Genomic DNA, 23,541 nt, shown 5'->3' with positions numbered 1-23,541 from the left:
GCTCTAGGAAAAAAATCCACAGGAAAAAAAAACACACACAGGATTAATGCTCACAGAATAACGCTCATAGGTATAAATGCTCACAGGAAAAAAGCCCACACAGAAATATGCCCACATAGAAAAATATTCACATGGAAAAATGCTCACTTAGAATTATGCTCACACGGAAAAAAGCTCAGATAGATATATGCTCACATGGAAATAAGCCCACTGATAAAAAAATACGTAGAAATATCCTTACATTAATCAATCAGTAATTAAACGATTTGAACATCTTACACCTACTTGAATTTTTTAAAGAAAAATTATTTGATCATTTGAAAAGTAAATGCCAATAGTTTATTTTTGTTTTTTAATTACTCTATTTTTGCATACTTTTGATGTGCATCTATAGAAATTGATTTTTGAATGTAGTTATTTAAGTTTGGAGCCAAAAAAGTTCTAGAAGATCACAGTTTCCAATCGAAGTGTGGAATCATTATGAAGCAGCCTTCGAAAAATCTCCTAAAACAAATTATTAGGTTAAAAACAAATATTAGGTTAAACAACTCCTAAAACAACAAATTATTAAGCTTTCATAAGTTATTATTTAATTGTACCCATCCTAAGATGTGGTTTTTGTTTGACGGACTGAAAAACGATTTAGCCTGTCAACGTTTATTACTAGCTATTGTAAATACAGGGCGTACTGAAGTAAAAAAAAAAAAGAGAAAATATGAAAACTTACATTTGGTAATCGCGAATCATGTAAGAAACTATGATGAAATCGATCATAAAATTAGATATTTACATCTATTAGCTAATATTCAGTAAGTTTGTAGAGACATTAGGTATTTTGGAAGCAGGAGATGTGAAAAATGAGCAAAGCCTTCGCTGGAAATCGAACTGAGAACCTCTGGAATACGCACCCGTGCATACCACCACACCACGAAGGTATGCTAAGAAGGCGGGAAAAATATCTTATAAGTTTATGTGAAATATACATGATTTATATATAACAAGGTATTTTGCGTAATTTAAATAAAATAATTACTTCTGTTTGCTTATTCTTCTAAATGTTTATATTATAAAATGTGTAATTTATACTTACTGTTATTTTTTTGTTGTTGTTAATCTTATATAGCAACTAAAACTACACATAAGTTATACAGTTTTTGATATATATATATATATATATATATACCATAAATGTTTTGGTAATTTAAGTAATTTTTTTGAAAAATTTCTTTGAAAAAAGTAGGTGTACGATGTTCAAATCGATTAATTATTGATTGATTAATTGTAAGGATATTTCTACATAATTTATTTATCAGTGGGCTTATTTCCATGTGAGCATATATCTATCTGAGCTTTTTTCCGTGTGAGTATATTTCTAAGTAAGCATTTTTCCATGAGAGCTTTTTTCTATGTGGGCATATTTCATTGCGGGCTTTTTCCTGTGAGTATTTATACCTGTGAGCATTATTGTGTGAACATTTTTACTGTGGGAGGTTTTCCTGTTGCATTTTTCTGGTCAGCATTTTCAGTTATGTTATAAAATGTTGATAATGTTAAACTTATAATATAAAATATACATGTCAAAGATATGTTTTTCAGTAAATTTTACAAAATTTTTATGTATCTTATATTATATGTTATATATTATATACGTTATCGCCTATATAAACTTATATCTAGCTTGAAAATATTATATGTATAATCTTTGCGAACTGTGATTTTCGAGAATGGTTTTTCAGTAGATCTTTTTTGTTCACATAAAAGGATAGCTGATAAATGTTGTCTTAATACCCGGGTTCTAATTTGATAAATGAAAGCTTTTGCAGAATAATAAAACAGTCTAGACTGTGTCTGGCTTTAAAATTAACTAAAATTCTATATATTTACATATGTTAATTGCAGTTAACTTTTTCAGATTTTTACGGATATAGTAGTTAGTTATGAAACGCAGAGAATTAAGTTATCTCAAATTATGCACAGTTTAATGTTATATTTTTTATCGCTAGAAGTAAATGTCTTAGATATTCAAAATTAAAAATTCGTGAACATTTAAAAAAAATAACTCTTTATTTTCTGTATACAAAAGCATTATTACGCATTATTTTATAATTTATTTATTAAGTGTGATACTCAAAAGCCCAATAAAGACGTGCTCTCTATGTTCTATCTTTCTTTCTATATATATGAAAGATATAAAACATGAAAGCAAACTACAAACTCTAATTTCTCAATAGTCTCTTCTGTACCTCATTTCAATCTGGCTACTTATTCTGTTTCAAAAGTAGCAGTTGTTTACAATAACTTCTTCTGCATTATGTCTTTTAAGTATTAACCTTCTGTATGCTTGCCCTTACTCTGCATAGACGATCTGCCTCTTCATGATTACAAGCATGACCCATGCTTTCTTTGTCTTTCTTCAGTCTACATTTAACAGTTCCTTTCCATTTTCATAGACTTTTAAAGTGCGGTAATGTTTAGAAACATGTTTTATGACTCTCTGTGGACATAATGTGTCTCATACAAACAGATGTAGAAAATGTAGATATTTTGAATGTAGAAACGTGAAAGGAATGGAAGGTAGAAGCTGTACTTATTCTTCCTACCAGCTGGTATTCGAAAAAGAATCCTCACTCAGATGGAAATTTTATTCCTCTGAAATCAATTGTGGAAAAAGAGAACTCTTAAAACAGTGTCTTACATATCAGGGACCTGGGGGCAGGAAAATTTCGGTCAGATCTACTGCATACCTGAACGATAAAGCCAAGGTAAATAGTTTTTTATAGAGTTGAGTTGAGAGCAGAGTCTGAACACCTGTGCGGCTTACTTGGAATATTCGGGTCTAGTCCAGACTCCGTAACTATCCGGGGCAACACCTCATGGGCCCCATAAGGGCATACATTGATCGTGTTCATAAGACATGCTTACATAGTTCATGCATACATATGCTTACATTGTTCATAATAGATGTTTACAGAGTTACATAGTTCATAGTATATACTTTACATACAAGTAGTTCATAATACATAATACATGCTTAGATACATGCTGTTTCATAATATATGCTTAGATAGTTCATAATATATTGATCCTGTTTCATAATACATGCTTAAATTTTCATTGGCCATAATGCATACATGTTTCATAATATATACAGTACTTACGCAATACAGAGTGCATAATAATTTTCATTGGCCATATCCTTTGCCTTTGAGTTTAATTAGCAGAGGATATGAGTTTAAAAAATGGCGGTTTTTTAATTGATTAAACAGGTATTTTGTTTTGGTTCTATGACATTTGCATAAAATAAGCGGCAGAGTTTATAAACGAGTGAGTCTTATAAACGGTGGGTACTGTACATGTATCTATATATATCTATCTAAATATTTATCTATATTGCAAAGAAAAACAAAATGAAAAATCTGCTTTAAAATTAAAAAAAAAAATTAAAATAATTAAAAAGGGACTTAAAAAGTAAAATTCTGCATTTCGTATGAATTATTTATATTTTAAATAATGTTTTCATGCATTTGTATATTTAGTTTTAATTTATTCGTTTTTTAAAATTTATTATTATTATTTCTTTGGTTGATAGGTGTGAGTCAATATTCCGAATTGGCTCGCGGAAAAAATGGTCATTCTACTCTACAACTAATATTCCGATGAAAATGTTCTCCATGTAAATAAATTCAATTCCCGTTTCTTGTATTCATGAAATATTTCGTAAAAAATTATGTACCTTAAATCAAGTTTAATAACATTTTTGAATATTGTGATATTCCTGTCTGCTTCTTCATTTATAGAAACTAATGCAAATCTGTTAATATCTTCTATTGCCATACTGAAGTAAAAAGGCAGACTTTAATATTTTTTAAGAATCTCCATATGGGTGAAAATAAATAGATTTTAGAATTAATCTACGCTTTATAATATTTAAATTGAGTTCTTTTCACAGTTAGCAGTAGCCAAGTTACGTATCCTTCTAGAAATGACGTAAAATGTTTTGTTTTATAGTTTTCGAAGAACTTCGCAATAAACACGTTATGTCACTTCTTAGTATGAATTCAAAAAACCGTCATAGCAATTTTTCACAACTTAAGAACATTTGAGTTGACAATAAAACTGTTTCATGCCATCGAGGTGTAATAAAACCTCGAATAAGAGCTAGCTTAGAAATTCTTGGAAAGCATAAAAATATATAAGTGTATTTTGCGATTTAAACTATTTCAGTTTTTCGTTAGTCAGAAGTAAAACACTGTAGACATAAGACTATATTATTCTTAATGCTGGAAAAGAATATTTTGAAAATACTTAATTGGATAATTAAGTCTCTGTTCTGATATATGATGTTGAGCCTTTGTTCTTTATATATATATATATATATATATATATATATGCAAGAGGAAAAATCACCTTGATAACAGAATTACTAGCTATGACCAAGCTCATCAGCATAATAAAAAATCAACCACTAAAAATCACATTTCTAAGTGAATAGCATGAAATTAAAGATTTCTTCTCTCACTTCTATCATCATACAAATATAATATTCCATAGTATTGAGGCTTCTCCATGGAACTGGTTACAGATTTTATTTCATTAACTATAGTCGTGTACTTCCAATTAGAAAGTGCTTTAAAATAAGCTATAACGTTTTAGACCAACAACTGTAAGTTGATGGAGGTATATTTAGATCAACATTGTAAGCAGTTACATATTATACAGCTCGTAGAGTAAAAAAAATAGTTTGTAAAATATTCACTTTGTTTTAATCAACCATAAAAAATGTCATGTAGTATTTGTGCGTGCAAACTTTTCGGTGCTCTTGTAGGCTATAGAGTCATCAATTTAAAATTTCTATTGCTTTCACTGTACATTGCGCAAAATAAAAATGGGACAGTTCTATATCTCCTGTTCTACAGGACCGATTGATGAAATTCAACTTGCGTTTTTAATGTCTCAAAAGCGCGACTTAGGATATATATCAGATTTATACATAACACTATTCTAACATAGGTATTCTGACACAAAATCGACTTATTCTGAAATGTGCCAGTTTTTTTCTATATTTCGATTCTACGACTCAAATTATGCCAAACTGTCAAGTTTTGTAAAACTCGCTCGAGTAGCTTTTAAAAAATTAGCTCTCAAAATTTTAGCTCCTCAGTGTTAATTGAATTCGATATATATTTATTGATATCTCTTTTTTCTTAAACTTACTTGATTCCTTCTTCCAGAATTCGAAATGTAAGCTTACTCCAAATATAATTCGCGCATTTTTTATGATTTATTTTTAAAATTTATATTTTTAAATATGTTTTATGAATTTTATGAAAAATATTTGTATTATAACCTATAAAAGTTTTAACATCGTCTTAAAGTAGATGTATTTCTAGGCCCACCTGTAAAAAATTAAGAGTTTTTTAGTCAAAATGTTTCTAAATGCACATGAATTTACATATTGGAGCGTTTTTAAATTTGGCATTTTGTTTTTAGCGACAATAATGCCAAATGTGGTTTCCGCACTTTGTTAAAATCATTTGAAAGTATAAACAATGACCTCTTCCGCTCGTCTGCAGTGCAAAAAAGGAAAGAAAAATTATGTTGCTATAAATTAAGAATTTAGCCAAATAAATTATTCTTGGCGCAAACTGAAAAAAATACGCCAAGATAAATTGTTGAATTTTTCCGTAAATTCCACAAGAAATTTTACAGTCTTTAATATTTAGACATAATTTGAGTTGTAGACCATTTTAAAAAAGTCAGATTTTGTGTCAAAATACCTATGTTATAACAATGCCGTATATAAATCTAATATTTATCCTAAGTCACGCTTTCAAAACATGAAAAAGCGGAATTTGAATTTCGCCAATCGGCCCATTAGAACAGGATATTGTCCCTTTTTTGCGTAGTGTACACTCCCTTTTTAAATTTTCTTTTTTCAATGTTTTATATTTTCTTAAGAGAAAAACATCTACTGTATGCGGAGAGAATACGATGACCATTATTTCGTTCGTTTTTTACTCAAAACCAAGCTCATGCCGTTATACCAAGAAGATATGCTGGGAGGAAGGATATCTCCCTTTTAAAGAGCGACTAGTGATCAGGGGACCCAATCACCAATTATTGTGCTCCACCGTTTTATTCGAGCCGCACTTGTAGAGTCATTAGGTTATTTTGAAGCAGGATATGTGAAAAACGTGCAATGCCCTCGCCGGTATTCGAACATAGACCTCTCGAAAACATGCCGAGTATGCTAACGTTACACCATGAAGGCTTTTCGAAAGAGGAAGATGCTACCTTCTATACTGACTTAGACCTGCTTTGGAATCAACAAACATGTTTTCGAGTGGTTCATAGAGAGCAACGCTGTTTCTAATGTATCACTGCCCTGTGCGGCATCGACCATTGATCAAGAATTCGATTCATCGTTAAAAGGCTCTTTTGACTTCATCTCATGACGAACGGCTGCACGAGATTTTGGAATGATTCATCAGTATGGTGCTATTTGCATGGGAAAGGTGAAGATGATGCTATCCCTAAAGTTTTCCTTCTCAGACAAAGCAGGTATACAACCATAGCTGAACAGTCATTGACTCAATTTTCTCCTTCCTGAAAGGGTACTTCCAAGATGCATATCCAAGAAGAAATTTAAAGAGTATTTATAACATAGAAATTGTGTTTTTCGTGATTGGTTCTTCTGTCTTAACCTCACAGTAGCATTGATGCGACAACAATGATATTCTAAACACTGATTGTGAACCTGATTGAATAAACATTGAAATTGCTCTCTGAAAAAGCAATATTATTCTATATTGTTCTTCAGTGCAAGAACTGATTTAGAAATGGCACTTTCTCGCATCTCGTAACCAAATTAATACCATAACATCATGTGTCAAACATGTAGACTCATTTATGATTACCTTTGTATATCGTGAATAGTTTTTAACATGCTTTTTGCAAGAATTATTATCTTTCACTTTTCATTAGCTATCAAACGTTCTTATATTTTTAGATGAATCACAATTAAATAAAACCAAATTAAAATCCCATTGTTTTGATTTATCAGAATGGAATTTTGGATAAGACAAAATAAATTAAATTAAAACTCGTTTTTATTTACATAAAAGAAATGCCTTTTAATGCAATAAAGTACTTGTACTTTTTTATTATGTAACTTTGCCTACAGACATTAAGAATGGCTAGGAAATTAGCATATTAAATATTATAAGCGTATCATTAAACTAAAGACTTTTACATTCTTATGAGCACAGATATAACACTTTTGCTTTTTGTATAATATTACCATATACTCGTTGGTTTTTATATGTTATTCAGCATTTAAAGGTACCAATGATAAGATTCATTCAAGAAGAAATTAATTCATACCTTCATATCCGCCAAGTAAGCCATACCCTTTGCAATCTGCCAAGCGAATGACAGTTGTTCTTTATGGAAGTAACTATGATGAGGTTCATAACGGGATCGCTCGCATGGAAACTGGTAATAGTCTCTGGACGGGTCAGCTACCTGAGATATGACACCATAAGTCGCATTGTACCGACAGCAGTTGTTATGACGTCGTCTCTTACGCAGATATGATCTCAGAGACCCCATTTCGGCGTACTCCACGATAAGGTAGAAAGGGCCGCCTGCAGAATAAATAAGGTTTGAGAGGTTTCATCGCAATTTAAACTAGGATACGTAAATAGATGTTGGTAGATACGCCGGTTCACATTTGTCCAGAAAACAAGGATTATTTGGCACTTACTTGGCTAATATGTGGCTTGCATTTGTTCAGACAAATTAATAACATTTAAATTTATCATCTATGAATTCTTAACAAATTTTCATGAGTAAATATCTGTGAATGTTTTAGATGCTAACGTGTGATTTGTACGGATTTCGAAAATATAATTTTTTTTAAATATATAAAATGCATACCTTAATAACTTACTTTATAGATTAGTTTCATTTTTTAATATTTTGCTATAATAATTATAAAAAATATTTTAAGTATTAATTGCTTTAACAAAATTTTAAACAATAATTTAGCACGTATTTTTAGTACTAATTAAATTTAATAAATTAATAGTATTTATATTAAATTTATATTTCATTAGATGAATCTACCTTCGATTAATATATTTAGATGAAATAAAGTAATGAAACACTGCAAAGTAAATCTTATGCGGACTTCAGATTCTTGAAAGGGCAGATTTAGTCTCTTTTCATTCTAAAAATAACGCTGATGAACTATGAAAAAAATGCCAAAACGACCACGTCTAAAAGCGGTCATATCATGACGTTTCAGCGACGTCGACAAATTGTCAAGATGCAATGGCCAATATTTTGCGTCTTTGCAATGTTGTAAAGACGTCGTAAAAGTTACCACGACTGCTTTGCTACCTCTCGGATCAGTCTGTAACGTCTTGTGCTACTTGGGCAATCGACGATCAGTTCTCAGTTTTTAGTTCAGAGCTGATTTCGAAGCATTGAGATCTCAGTGCGAACTTAGCCTTTTAGATGCGCTTTGCATTACGTTATGTTTAAAGTTTGTACTAGTTTAAATGTTAACTACTAACTTTGCTCCGTCATACTAAGAAGGGCTATTCGAGTGCTTTTTCGAAAGTTATAGAACCATAAAATGATTCTTTTGGTAAAATAAATTTTATCAAGCCATTGCATTCAAACCATTAAGAAACTGTTTGAGCGTAACAGTATATTAAATATATGAAATTAATTGAAGTTACTACACTTACAATGAATTTGGGAGATGGAAGGAATGTTTGGAATGCTCGACCTGAGTACGGGCAAGAGCAAAATCGGTGTTTCAATTCCGATTTCAAACTCAATTCGCTCGATACATAACTATGTAATTTACCATTTTCCGAATACATGGCGATATGTTGTCGCAAAAAATTCGGCAGTTTCGTGCCATTTGTCGAATTATGGAATTTTGCAGTTCATTCCCAATTTCATTCAAACCACATTATGTTCGCAGTGTTGAAATCAGACGATGATGAAAATACGTGTTGGGCTCTTCATGCTCAGATACCGGTATTTCAACAGAAGAATGTGACTATTCCGAAAGTGACGAAGAAAATGAAACTCTTTCATGCCGAACCTGGATACCGCTTTGTCTGAATAACCTTCCTCCAGACACGCCAAGATTCCCATTCCAACCACCACAAGTAGGTGCAACAAATTGACATTTCTACTTTTACTCAAGGAAAATAAAATTTTGAACTAATTTTCGATTATTCGATTACGGAAGTTACTAATAGATATAGCACAACAATGCATTGAAAGACAACATCTGAAGCCAAAAGGCCGATCAATAAGGTGGGTACTTACAAATGACCATGGAATGAAAATATTTCTCTTGCTCCATGTTTTACAGAGAAAGTTGTCAGTATCTCTTGAACAGAGATAATGAGCCCATTTGTGACACTTGCAACGCTCCCATTTCAATTACATTTTAACCTGCTGTCCTACTTTTTGGTCAGAAACGTGAATATCATTTTAACTCTACGAAAGTTAACTTAACAGATATCATTTGAAGAAACCCTCACATCAACCTCATAAGATTTTTAAAAGACATCTCTTTTTACCATATCATTTGAAGTTTTTTCCTTTTATACTGCTCTACTTGTTGCTAGAGCATTTCTCAAAGTCATTTCTCTATGCCTTCATCAGCATTAAAGGTTCATTTCAATAATTCATCTGATACAGCGTGTTTGTACATTTTGGATTTTTTTCACCACTCGTCTGGCGCATAATAACCTTCAAGGTTTTGTGCTCTTAAAAGTCAACCAACCAACTAGCCATGTTTTACAGGGTATTATTCAGAAGCCCAACGTCTTAATGTTTTAGTCAAAAAAGAGTCTTGAAACTCCATTCTTTCGCAAAGTTAAAATATCCTACGACAGATTTCAAATGATAAGAAGATATTTATATTTTGTGAACAATGAAGAAATCGACCTTGAAACACACTCTAATGAAAAACTGCACAAAATTTGACCCATTCATTTAAAAATCCACTGTAAACATCTGAGGGACATGAAAGAGAGGGAATTTATGATAGTTGATGTAAATAATAATATTATTGTATTATTTTATTATATTTATCTTGAAAATTATGTTATTTGATTTATTTTGCTGTAATTTGATGAAAAATGACTAATGCATTTATGTGAAATTTCCCATATGTGTGAAAATATTGAATATAGTAGTTATTTCGTTTAATTTTTTAAAAATAATCTATTTCTAACATTTTGATGATAAAGAAATTCCTCCCTCCTTTTGGCACGTTCTTCCCAAATATATTCAACAGGCAAAGTGTTAAAATAAGTCGGTCGGAAATTCCTCTTAGAAGGCTAGGATAAGCGAAGGAATCTTCCGAATTGCAATAGACTTCATCCACCTTAGTGTTTTGTATCGAAATTGGGATAAAACGAGATGCCTCAAGTTACTAATAAGGGCTAGAAGTGCGATATTGTCTCATTTGAGCATTCAGAAGGTTGTTACGTTGACTGTAGGGTCGGGCACGGGGTTCAGCAATAAATAAGAAGACGACGAAAAATTTCTTGTCAATAAACTGAAGCATTATATTTTACATTTTTAATACTTAGGAAATTATTAAATCTCAGAGTAATATAAATAAGAAGAAATATGTAGTTATTTAATTAGGCAGGCATTAGCGTTTAGAGAATAAGCGATGCATTAGTTATTGCGTTTAAGATGTCGCGATTTTCTGTTATTTGATTTATAATTTTTCGCAGTCGACAGAAGAGACGAGATTTTAAGAACAACAGGGATTATAAATTTAATATCTCTTCAACATTACACCAAATTTAAGTTATTCATCTAAATTCCATTAAAATTTACATAAATTAAATGAAACGAGAAACTTACTTTTTTCTGTTGAAGCTCCAAGAAGTCGTACTACATTTGGATGAGAAATTTCTTTCAAGAGCATAAATTCTGTCATCAAATCCTGCTTTTCGAGAGGTCCTCCATTTTCTATATAAAATGAGAAAAGTATTTTAAAATATAAATGCATATATTTCAAATTTATGAAATGAATGATTTAGTATTAACCACTTTATGCTAGTTATAGACGTAGTATTATTTGGATAGAAATAATAAAAGTGTAAAAAAATTAAAAAAAACTGGAATCTGTAGCTTAAATTTTAATGATTAACCAAAACGGCTGTTTACACAGGGTTTTCATAATACCGTGAAACATTTGAGAAAGCTAGCTATGTAACCGATACCAAAATTTTGTTACATTAAAATATAAGAGGTAAATTCATTAAGTTTTTTACATGCTTCACAAATGCTGAATGTGTCCAGCTTTGCTGATATAGCAGATATCTACGCTTCATTGGTAGAATATACTTACACATGCTGAAAAGCTGGATGATCAAAATGTTGAATAAAAACTGGGATGATTCCATTTCAATAAAATAGTGGTCCGATTTCCTACAACAGCTACCATTTGCAAGTATATCTGAGCTAAAATGTGATTCATAAAAAGGGAACTATTTAATGAAATGTCTCAAACAAAATTTGCCACTAAATTGGATAGAACGCACAAGAATAGAAAACTTTGAGTTAATAATACTGTAGCCACTCCCGTTTTAGGATTTTATCTCATGTGACTTTCTTCTGCGAAGGATTTTCAAGAATACCTCCTTTGTGCTTACTTTTACTGGTAATGTCCAGGATCTTCGAAAGAATAACATGAATGCTGTGACAACGGTGTCAACTGTGATATGTCGGTACATCTGTCAGATAAAATGTCTTACCATATATCTGTCTCCTGTATCAGAAAAGCGACACATTGCGCTTTTATATAATATATAAAGAAACTTAGTGAGTTTGCAACTGATGCAAAACATATTTGAAATCGGTTGCGTAGTTTATTTCCTAAGAAGTTGTAGAGATTAGGTATTTTGGAAGCAGGAGTGACGATAAATTAGCAACGCCTTTCGCCGGGAATCGAACCACGGACCTCTGGAATACACGCTTAGCGTGCAGACCACCACACCACGAAGGTATGCCAAGAAGGCGGGCGAAATACCTTATATATTCCCCCTTTTAAAGGACGACTGGGGTTTTAGGGGACCCAATCGTTAAGTCTTGGGTGTGGAGAATCATCATCCAATACCCTCTTAGTTCGGGCGCCACTCTAGAGACATTAGGTATTTTGGAAGTAGGAGTAATGAAAATACCTCTAGAATACGCGCCCAGCCTGCAGACCACTACACCAAGAAGGCATGCCAAGAAGGCGGGAGAAATACTTTATAGAGTTTAAAAATATTTCACAGAATTGTTTAAAACTTAGGATATTTTATAAACAAATATTTATACGGAACTCAAATATTTGTTTTATATACAAATATTAGTTTATATGACATTTTATTAAAATAAAACTTTGGAAGCATCAACTTAGTTTTTTTTTCTGTAAACAAAGTATAGGATTTAAAAATCTTATAGCTGGGAATAAAAGCGGTACCTATACTTTACAGAAATAAAAGTTGGAGTTCTGGCTGAATTCTTTTCTATTCAGTATTTCTGAGATTTATGATGAAGTGCTTTCGCTGTAAGTATTAAAAAGAATCTAAATCTCATTTACCTAATCGGAGATAGGCTTTTTTCGTTCTATTTTTAGGACAATTTATAAAGCTTAAGACTTGGCATTACTCTGAAAATCATGCTTCACTGAAATGCAAATTACGTTAAACATCTTCAACAAGCCATGAATGGAAAACAGGCTTATGGGAATTTTTCTTTTAAATTGTTTTCGTATAATAATAATTATTGTTTTTTTTCTCATAAGTGCTAGAAATAATATTTATTATCAAAGGATATTATTCATATTTACAAATAAAATATCTTAAAGACCAATTCAATAGAGATAGTAACATTAAATTAACAAGACGAAACAAATGATTAAAAGTGTTTCGTTTTATGATTATTGATTATTTACAATTAACCCGCACAGAATAGAGAAAAATGACAACACTTTTCTTAATATCATTTGCACAAAATTATTATCGCACCTATTAAATTACGCACATTTTTTGCTGCATTTCTTTAAACTTATTTACCCGAATTTCATTAGCGATACATTTCTAATTCAATGAATTCCATTCTCACTTCAGGGCACTCACGAATAGTGGAGCGGTGAAGTAGCTGAACACTGGTACCTCAGTCCGAAGTTCGAATCCTACGAACGGGCTGGCTGCATGGGCGTTTTCATGGTTTCCCCATATGTAACGCCTATACGAGCCAGTTTCTCTTAGAAAGTCCTCCACGAAAGCATCCCTGCCCTTCGAGGCTTTGCCATAATCACACAGACCAAACTAATCACTTCGCGGCTAGGGAAAAATACATAAAACTCAAAATACTTTCACTAAAAAAAACAGGAAAACCTAAAACGCCAAATAGTCAAAAACCGTTAAAAAATTATAATTAAAATTAGAGTTTAAATTAATTAGGCAGAAAGTCAGATTTTGCGGTGCACAAAACTTTTGGCCCCATTCGGCAAAAAGACCTTGAAATTTGTGCATAATCTGACTCAATTCACTCTACTACTAAGTGTCAAAAGTAAACAAATGGCGAAGTCGTTAGGCTTAGTGGAACTTAAACAACTTTTAGATTGCTGATAATCCTACAATAGTGGAACTTAAACGAACAGCTTTTAGATTGCTGATAATCCTACAATAATGGAACTTAAACGAAATCCTACAAATATTGCATGCAAATCGAAAAAAGGCGTAAATACCTTAACCGGAACATAAGAACACTATAATTTATCCACTCTTAAAGCCAAAATGCACAGTTTACAAATATATAAGAATAAAAAACTTAGCTTATCAGAATGTGTATATATATACATATATTTATATACTTTTGGTGCTGTCGATTGCAATCAAAAAGGGAGGTGCACAACTATATATCATAGTAGTCCCACTGGCAAAATTCAATGTTCGGAGGCTACTCGTTTTTGAGTTATGCTGAATACATACATGCGTAAGTACATACGTCAAGGAAAAATATCTTCTGAATCCATTTTAAATTCGTTTCGAAATTTGTTTTGGGAAAAAGAGTCCTTTATTCTGTCCTTACGTAGAGATGTCACGCAAAAACTTCGTTCAAATGGAATCGAGAGAAGTCAAAATGGATATTTTGGTTGAAATACGATACCCGAAATTTTTTGAGATTAGAATATTTCCTTTACTTCGTACAAGGAAGTAAAAAGAATAATACGAGAAATGAAATTCATTTTCTGTCACTTAATTGTTTAAAAGTATCGGCACAGGCCACGTCTAATTTGCATTGCTCAAAGCTGTCAATCTGTCATTAAATAGAATTTATTATTATCAAATGCCAAATAAAAAATGTCAAACCAGTTCAAACACGATATTTAATCGCATAAAATTTGAAGACACATGTAGATAGAATTAAGGGAAGAAAACAAATTAAATATGCTGGAAAATCAGTAAGAATAACTTAAGATAATATTCTCAGTTCGTAAAGTCCATAAAGTTCATAAAATCAAAGTCTTAAAAAACGTGATAAAACAAACTAATCTAAAATTTCTATAAGTTATAACATTCTTTTATACGTATCTCTACACTTTGTACTCATAAAAAATTCACTATGTGTGTTTGTGTATGCATGTGTACATATGTCTGTACTTGTTCGTGAGAGTAAAGTGTTTTGTGTGTTTGAGATTTGAGAAGAAATAAAAATATAGACAAATATGCTATTATATGACATTGTTTATTTTAAATTGTTTGGCAAATACACTTTTCCTTCCAATGGCCAGCAATTTGTGTTCAAGTATACGTTGAGAATTATAGCCAAACGCATCGGGTTAGATAGACGTTATAGCGAAATGTTTAATGAAACTTAAGTAAATTTTAATCGAAAACCAAACTTTTTATTTTCCAAACTTACAGAAAACTAAGACATTTTAGCACGAGGATCTTCAACGAATATCCAAAAGAGTATCTCTTAAGCTGAGAACTTTAACATTTCTCATTCAAAGACATTTACATTTATCACATTTCTAAGACGTTTACACCGTCTTATTCCCAAGATCATCATTAATGGTACACCACAAGGAATGATTAATCTTACACATGATTTAACCGTAGAAGACAGCAATTTATTTCTCAGTGTAAAAGCTATTACAAATTACATTTTATAATTAATTAATTTAAATAACCAAAATTTTCCAAAAATGTACGAAAAACTTCTGGAAATATTCTTGATTCTTTAACTGTATAGTAGTTGGAATTCTTTTTCAGAATGCTTCTGCAAGCTTCTGTATAATAATGAAAATAAAACAATATTGTAAACAGAAATGCGAAAGGCTGATGATACTGTCAATGAAATATAAAAATACAGCATTCCTTACGAATTTCCTTTGCTTCTTTTTTATTTTCAAGGATACAAATATAAAAACAAAATCAACAAGAAAAAAAAAAAAAAAACTTGCGAATAATGTCGAACGGAAAAGTATAAAACTAGCCTTTCTATTTTGAACGTTTGTCATACCTTTCAGCATTTTTACGGCAACTGTAGTGTAGCCTTTTATTCCAGCTATATTCCATGCCTGGGCTTTCATTACCTTGCCGAACTCTCCTTCTCCAAGTACAGTTAAGAATTGCAGTCTGTTTCTTGGAAATTCCCATTTTGAATCCAGCTGAAAACAAATTTAATAAAAGATTCTAAAATATTGTATGGATATACATCTATATAAATGCTTACTTCTACAACTACATTTCAACCAGAAACTGTAAGAAATAATAACAAATCAGCTTGCTAATAGCACATCTTTTTGCTTTTGCAGTTAATCGTAAATGAAGGTGTTCCGAAGAAATTAAAATCAAAACCAAATTCACTGCATCATAGACAGTAAGATAAAAAAATCTCTTAATTATTCATATATTCAAACAAAAAGTAGAAAAAGGCTAATTGAAAAGTTCATTTTGATCCGTTTTATGGCCGTGTATAGAGAGCAGATATAAAAGTTTACAAAAAATTCAAATCCAATTTATGGTCCCAGATCTGCATAAATTTTCTTTAAAAATTAAATTCTGAAAAAAAAAAAAAAAAAAAAAAAAAAAAAAAAAAAAAAAAAAAAAAGGTTAAAAAAATAAAAAACCTGAAAGGTTTCAGATTTTAAATTACATCCAAAGGGGCGTTTTTTAAACATTTTGTGTGTTACATTTTACTTATTAAATATCACGTTCTTCGCACTTGAACCATAAAATTCAATTCAACAGCAATATCGCAAAATAGTTTTAAATTGAGCATATCTTTAGAATTTTCGATACAGAGTCTCGCGCGTTGAAGATAATTTTTTTACAGCGTTGCCATTGCTTGCTTTTAAATCGTTGAGTATGTTAATCAAAAATTAGTTAAAGTTTTACAAAATATAAAATGGATCATAAAACAAATTCCAAATTTCAAATTTGGGCTTGCCCAAATTCGCAGTAGAATTACGTCATTCAAAATTCGATGGCTCTATGTACCGTTGTTTTATAACAATACGAGAATTATACATACATTTATGCAGATTTTTCATTATTTAATTTCTTAAAATATAATGCAGGACTCTAACTTCTGGTGGCAAGAGTTTGAGAAGTGAAACGGACATTTATAGTGAACCAACGCAAATTTGCAAAACGAAAACAATAGTCCTTCAGCGACAAAGAGCCTTTGGTCTAAAAAGTAACTACTAAATTAATATACAATACTAGGTTTTAAATGAAATCAAATCTTCTTAACTGATGCTATCTTAATGTGAAATCGTGCACAAAGGCTGAATATTAATACTTTCATGTTAGCAATTCGACCCCAGTCAGATCCCGGCGAATGGACAAGAGCATTTTCGTAGTTTTCCCCGCGTGTAAATAGACTATTAGAACATAAGCATACTTTCTCTTGGGCAGATTTACTTCGCATGATTCACTATAATAAACCGAAGTAAGAAAAAAAGACAGATATACTATTTTTCTCAAGCTTTCCCCCCATCATTCTTAGTCCCGAAAAAGTTTTCATAAATCCTTTATTTTGTTTTAAAAAGCACTGTAATTGAAAACGTATGCCTGGAATCAATATTTTAGAAAATAAAGCATGTAATTAGTCTCAAATCACTTGCATACATGAATAACACTTATATTCTTTGAGTTTCGCTAGTTTCAAGAGACTGAACAAACGAATTTGCTTGTTGTTTAAGAATACATAAGATTATTTTTTGAATTAAATAACAAAAGATTTTGTCATTTATTTGCTGAGAAAATGTGTTTCCCGAATAAAAATCAGCTCGCTCTTACATTTACCCTATAGTTGAAAAGCAAGCTGAAAATAATTCCTCTTTTAGACTTTAAAAAATTTTATTTTCACTTAAAAATTTAAATGCTGATTACAGTAAAGTATTAATCGGATTGCATTCATCTTGGGGAAATTTTGAGCTGGAGAAAATCTTTAAATATTTATGACGGATATACACGTATTACAGTACATTCTATACACTCTGTTGTAACATGATGAATGTGAAGAGCTTAAACTCTGTGACTTTCCCGTGTGTACCGTGCATAAGACCAGTTTCCTTTAGAAAGTCCTCCACGAAGGCATTATCCTTAGGTCCTAGTGTGCTGTAGTGTGCTTCGCCATAATCAACTAAACCAAACTAAAAAAATACCGCCAATAATGCCAGTTATGATTCTAGTTTACTGTTTGTGTTGCGGCAACTCTTGACAACAGCTTTCAAAACAGCTTTTAAGCTGTTCCTCATTCTTCTAAAAAGATTATTTACTTAGTTTTTCTTTTTATCCTTCTTTCTTACTTTCCTCTTTTACTTTCAATGTTAGTTTTTCATCTTTCTTACTTTTCTCTTTTACTTCCATTGCTTTTATTTGCGGAGATAGTTACTTTTCTTAGTTCAGCGTCAGTTAAAGAAAGTAAATATCTGCATTTCATCATATTTTCCTAATCGTCTTCAAGCAAAAGTTTGCTCGGAACACGTTTGTTTTTCTCTGATCCTCGAAGACAGAGGAGGGAATGAGGTCGTTAGAGGCAGTCTGTTCCTGGAGGCACGCTTTTGGAGGCGAAATTTTCCATCTGAAAAATTATTTTGGAGGGGTTAGTCTCGTGGATCGTCAGTCAAGGTAGGTGAAGAATAACAAGATTCTGAGTTGCCATACGATATTAAATGGAGGAGATAAATGGTTTTTACACTAGATAGAGTATTCAAAGAAACTCACTACGAGGTTTCAATAGCCACAAGCTTTTGCAATATTTTCCTTCCGTTGAAACTTACGAGTGAAAAATACGAATATCAACTAAATTGTGATCAAACATTCCTTGCTAAGAGAGAAATACTTTAGAGTTTTACAGTATCCCCTCCTCCCTAGCATTTTAGAGCCAGGTTCGGAAAATTATAAAAACATTCGTTTAGTTTTCCTCTTTCTGTGTTCGTTTAGGGAATAAGCTTCCTTAAATTTTAAAATGAATTCGTTCACGTATGATTGTTTCCATCTTACTAACAAAAATAAACCCTCGCAAGCTACCTGTGAAGATCACTCCGAACTGTCCCTTCTAACTGAATGCCTCCCAAATACAGGAATCGATCCTTCATAGCAGAGAAAACACGAATTAATACTCAGTCTACAATTTCGCTGAGGCGCTGCACATTAGCGAACTATTATGGATGATTTGAAGTCTAAGGAGCAGCAGAGACAACAATATAAAAGAACGAGATTCAAGTTACAGGGAAGCAGAAATTAAGAAATCTTATTAGGTAATGTAATGATAATACTAAAATGTATCTTTATTGGAATGTAGGTTTCCTCTTTTGATTTTTGGAAGAAAAATAGTTAAAAAAATACGTAAGAAAACTCGGTATTTCGTTAACGTGTAAAGGCGTCTTTTGAACTTTTGCAGTTTATTCTAAAGTTTACAAAATAGTTCCAAAATTTGTAACATTACCGTAAATGTTTCTGACAATTATTCTAACTGTGAAAACTTTCAAAATAAAAATGGTTTAAGAAGTCTTCAAGCTGTACGACTGAATATTTGAAGAGATCTGTCTGCAAAAAAGCAACTGAAGCAATGAAGTAGACCTTTAAAGTGTCATCGACGATAAATTAACATAGTTTTACTTCGCTATGTGTTGTAAATATCTTTTAGATTTGTGTTTGCGTGTATTAGAATGGCAGTCAAACTAAAAGATCGCTCCGAGTGACAATGCCTTTGGTTATACTACTATCTTCTCTTGCTAATTTTTACTACATTTAGTATAACGCATTTACTAGATTTGCCAAAAAAATGAAACAAAAAGAATCTATTATTTCACCGCATGTAGAATTTTCCCCCCAAAATCGCGAGTATTTAAATTCTAATGCAACAAATTTAGACCGAAGATGAATCAAAACAGAAGACGTACGATGAAAAGTAATATTATTAACTGTCTACAGCGTGCTAAATAAAAATAGGGAATTGGTTCTAGGGAAGTCATTTGTACTGTGTCATTTAAATTATAAGTAGCATATATTCAATTTTGAATTATATAAGAAATAATTTTGCAAATATTAAGTATTTAAAAATCTTTAAAATAAGTCTCATGCGCAAATACAGAATTTGCGAATGCAACGTAACAAAACAAAAAATAAGGGGGAAAATCTATTTATGAATTTACGCCAATGTAATTTTTTCACGTAATTTTATTATTATAAATATAAAGAGACTTATAAGCATAATCTGACATTTCAAAACACTTACAAATGCTTTAGCGGAACCAGATGATTCACTTGGAGTATTTCTCGAGTCTTGCGCAGAATTGGATCGCTCATCTACGTAATCCGAAGGTACCGCCGAAAGAGAAATGTGACTGCCAACAAATTTGTGCTTGCTCATCTGATTACTTCTCATTTTCCTGGTCACTATGAGGATAAGAATGATCAGAACTAAACCACAGGGAGCTATGGAAACCAATGCGATGCATCCTGCTCCACATGTACCATTCGTCAGTAAACCTGTAGGAAAAACGTTTCAGAATCCCTTTCATGAAATGCACCTTGGATGAAATCATTTTTTATACCTTTTAGGAAATTCTATAGGAAACAAACTATATTATACCTCACCTACTTCACATTCATCGCCAAAACAATACTTAATTGAAATTTAATTAATTACTAATTATTTATAACAAGAAACGAAATCATAATCAGTTCTAGCAAATAACAAACTGACTAAATTTTCAAAACACCTTTCGTATAAAATAAGGAAAGTGTAATAGTGTAAATACATAATGATGTTAACATATTAAAATACAATACTTTTTTAATTACAATAAAATATGTTGTTGCATTCTACGGGTTCGTGGATTTGAAGTAATTGATGATAACACTTGATAAAGAATTAAAACACAATTTATTCGGGAGTAAGCACTATCACACCGGACAGTTTCAAGTACCCGTATACATTTGTCGAAAAACTACGAGAAACACGCTCAAACAACTAGCAACATGGCCTTCAGGCTATAACGGTAAAGACAACTTTGCGGCAAAGCACTAAAGTACAGGTCTCAACTCGGTCGATCGCTCTCAAGCTAATCTCTGAACTCGAGACACTACTAGTCTCTGAACTTCGGGCACTACTAATCTCAGCGTAGATGCAGGATATATATAGCTTTAACCTAACTTCGAGAATATTCCCGAGAAAACCGCTAAGAATGCATTCTAGAATGTTCTCGCTTCGTCTACGCCATATCGCTAGTTTTATCGCCACATGAGTGATTTCTCACCAAATATGTCAACCCTAATCCCGCTTTGCGGGGAAGCTATCTCACCGCAACTGGGCATTTGGCAACAGTATTAAGAAAGATGGTAATTAGCAGGGAGAAATGTCAGACATAAAACCTAGAACTAAGATTTCTTTACATATTGAACCGCATCTTCTTGTTCAGCTATTACGTATTAAGATAAGTTCCAGTTCTTTCGTCGTGAGTATTGTAAATTTTATATGTTATAAATTAATCTTTCTATTCACTGCTGCCTTTTTTCTAATTATCCTGACTTACACAGTATTTCATTAGTATTTCACAATTTCATTAGCATCAAAAATAATATTGGTACTGATGTAATTTTGAAACATAATAGTGTAAAGCTTAGCAGTTTACAACAACAATAATAATAATTCTTTTATAACCAAATCCATCTATAACTAACAAAATAGCCTGTCACGAATATATATTATGAATATGCCGGTATTTATTAAAATATGTGCTCCTCATTTAAACATGTTTGGAAACCTTGTCCCTTTCTTTCATAAGATTCAATTCAAGTGCACTTTTAATCTTATCTATCTGATCAAATACCATCATCTAAAGGAAATCACAAATAGAAGATGATGAGAACATTCTTTTCTTTCGTTTTCTTTTGGAAGTAGGCCGTCAGACCCTCTGGCTTGCTTTCTTCAAATTAGCATTTCAGTTCATAGAGGACCTTGAACGCTTTGATAAACGACTGAATGCTTTCAATTTTTAATGAGAAACCTTTCACAATGTTTTGAACTCTTTCGCAATTTATTTACGAATCGGAAACATTCAGCGGTTACCATGAATAGCCGTAAATATGAAATTTGAATTTCTGTGTATAGCTTAAATTAGTGTAACAAAAAGAAGCTTACTAACAAAAATGAGCTCTTCGATGTTTATGCTAAAATGTTCAATCACTTTTTCAAGCACTTTAATTTAATGAGTTAAAAATACTTAAATAAAAATATGTTTAAGTAAATTATGCTGTAAATAATGATAAATAGGGATTAAAGAAGCAATTAAGAGTAATGATATTTTTTTTTTGTAAATTAAAACTTTTGATATGCGTAGATCACCCTTGAAACTAATATCGTTACTATATCTTTAAAACAGAAAATGTTTTCCAAATTCCAAGATAAGAACAATTGTACTTTGTACTGAACAGGAGCGGCTAGAATACATTATTCAAGATTCTCAGAATTATTATACGAATCATAATATAACGCAGAACACACACTTTGAGCATAATTTTGAATCAATACGTTCTCCCTTAATGATTTAAAACACATCTAATACCGTTAAATATATATTATAAATCTAGAAATCGATATCATAAAATCAATGTAAGAAATCGATGTAATAAAACCAATCTACAATTTAAATCATTGTTAAACATAAAAGCAGAACACTATTTCAAAAGTACATGAACAAAGAGGAATATTTTTTAATGCTGTTTATAAATAGCTTATAAAAGAACCTAGTTACGAAACTTTGGCGTTTAAAGTATGGAGAAACGCCATTACTCTGAGAAAAGCCACCATTACTGTGGTTTATAATCTTTAACTCTTTGAATTCATCATCATTAAAATTAAAAATGCTGGATTTCACCTGCAAAAGGGGCCAGTTCGACTGAAGTGGATGTTTCATCTTCGGTGTGGACAACAAACTTTCCAGTATCGATTAAAGTCACTTTTTCGATTTCGATGATTGATGGAGGTGTCGATATCCGAGGTGGAGTTCTGTTCTTAGGTCGTCTCATCTCGGCTGGTGGGTAAAAACTCGTACAGGTGCATCTTTCTGGAGTAGAACAAGAACATGGTCCTACGGCTTTCTTAAGACCAGTACTAGTCTTGGAAACTGTGATGCCATCGAAGCTTTCTAGCAAGAGAAATGCATAAATCATTTAGATAAGTGCTGATAAAAAACAGGGATTTCAAATATATGTAAAAGATTATTGAAATAAATTAAAAATTTTTCAAATGCAGTAGAGCTCGGATTGTTTAAATTAAGTAGTGCTTAGATAACGGAATTTTTAAATCTGGGATTACCAGATTGCCCTCGAGACAGTACGATAGCTGCAAATCGACTGGAAGCTACATGACTGCTTGGCAGCCCATTTGAACAAGAATAGGATTTTTCGATAATTCTGAAATCCACTTCTGTATTTCCAGCTTTATTGGTGGTAATCTGTGTCCTACTCTGACAAAGAGTTCGCTGTTCAAACGTTACTGAGAGCCTCGATATTATCACAACAATAAAAAAGCATTTACCGGGTGAATCTTAATTTATTTCGGAAGTCCAAATCATCCGAAAACAATTTTTCTAACAATAAAAACAAAGGCTTTATGATATTCTTTATATATGGCATTCCATCATCTTAAACGTCTCTAATGTTAAGTACATGGTGCTCGATACTTAATGATTCTTTGTTGCCGGAATGTGAATGATGCTATCAGTTATGCATTATGGAAATAACGTAATGAACGCTTTAAGTAGAAACGCTAGAAGAAATTACATAGGAAATTAAGAAGTGTGCCATGAAACATAAGGATTTTAGAAGTGGGACATCAGTAAAGGCAAACAAGAAGATACATACGTATTTTCGTAAAACGTCAGAACAGCAATTAGAGCACGGTGTGCAGAGCATTTGCGACAAACAGTGGGTTCACAGGCATATCTTTAAAGTGTTCATTACGTTCATAGGC

At 31.8% G+C, this 23,541-nt stretch overlaps 1 protein-coding gene across 1 annotated transcript in view; it reads right to left on the bottom strand.

Moving 5' to 3' along the window:
* The window catches only part of LOC118189676 (proto-oncogene tyrosine-protein kinase receptor Ret-like), a 476,686-nt gene that overhangs the window by 62,613 nt on the left and 390,532 nt on the right, over positions 1-23,541 (bottom strand). The window contains exons 11-15 of the mRNA XM_085806630.1: positions 22,445-22,714; positions 19,801-20,054; positions 15,571-15,718; positions 10,912-11,019; positions 7,384-7,646 (exon numbers count right to left, since the gene is read on the bottom strand). Of these exons, the coding sequence (XP_085662756.1) occupies positions 7,384-7,646; positions 10,912-11,019; positions 15,571-15,718; positions 19,801-20,054; positions 22,445-22,714 (1,043 nt within the window). The remainder of the gene's footprint in view (positions 1-7,383; positions 7,647-10,911; positions 11,020-15,570; positions 15,719-19,800; positions 20,055-22,444; positions 22,715-23,541) is intronic.

The sequence above is a fragment of the Stegodyphus dumicola genome, chromosome 1 (assembly GCF_044657685.1).
Source record: "Stegodyphus dumicola isolate Sdum_Otavi_A_Nest chromosome 1, ASM4465768v1".
Taxonomy (NCBI): Eukaryota; Metazoa; Arthropoda; class Arachnida; order Araneae; family Eresidae; genus Stegodyphus; species Stegodyphus dumicola.
Note: the sequence above shows the minus strand (reverse complement) of the source record. Positions and strands in the feature narration are given on the sequence as shown.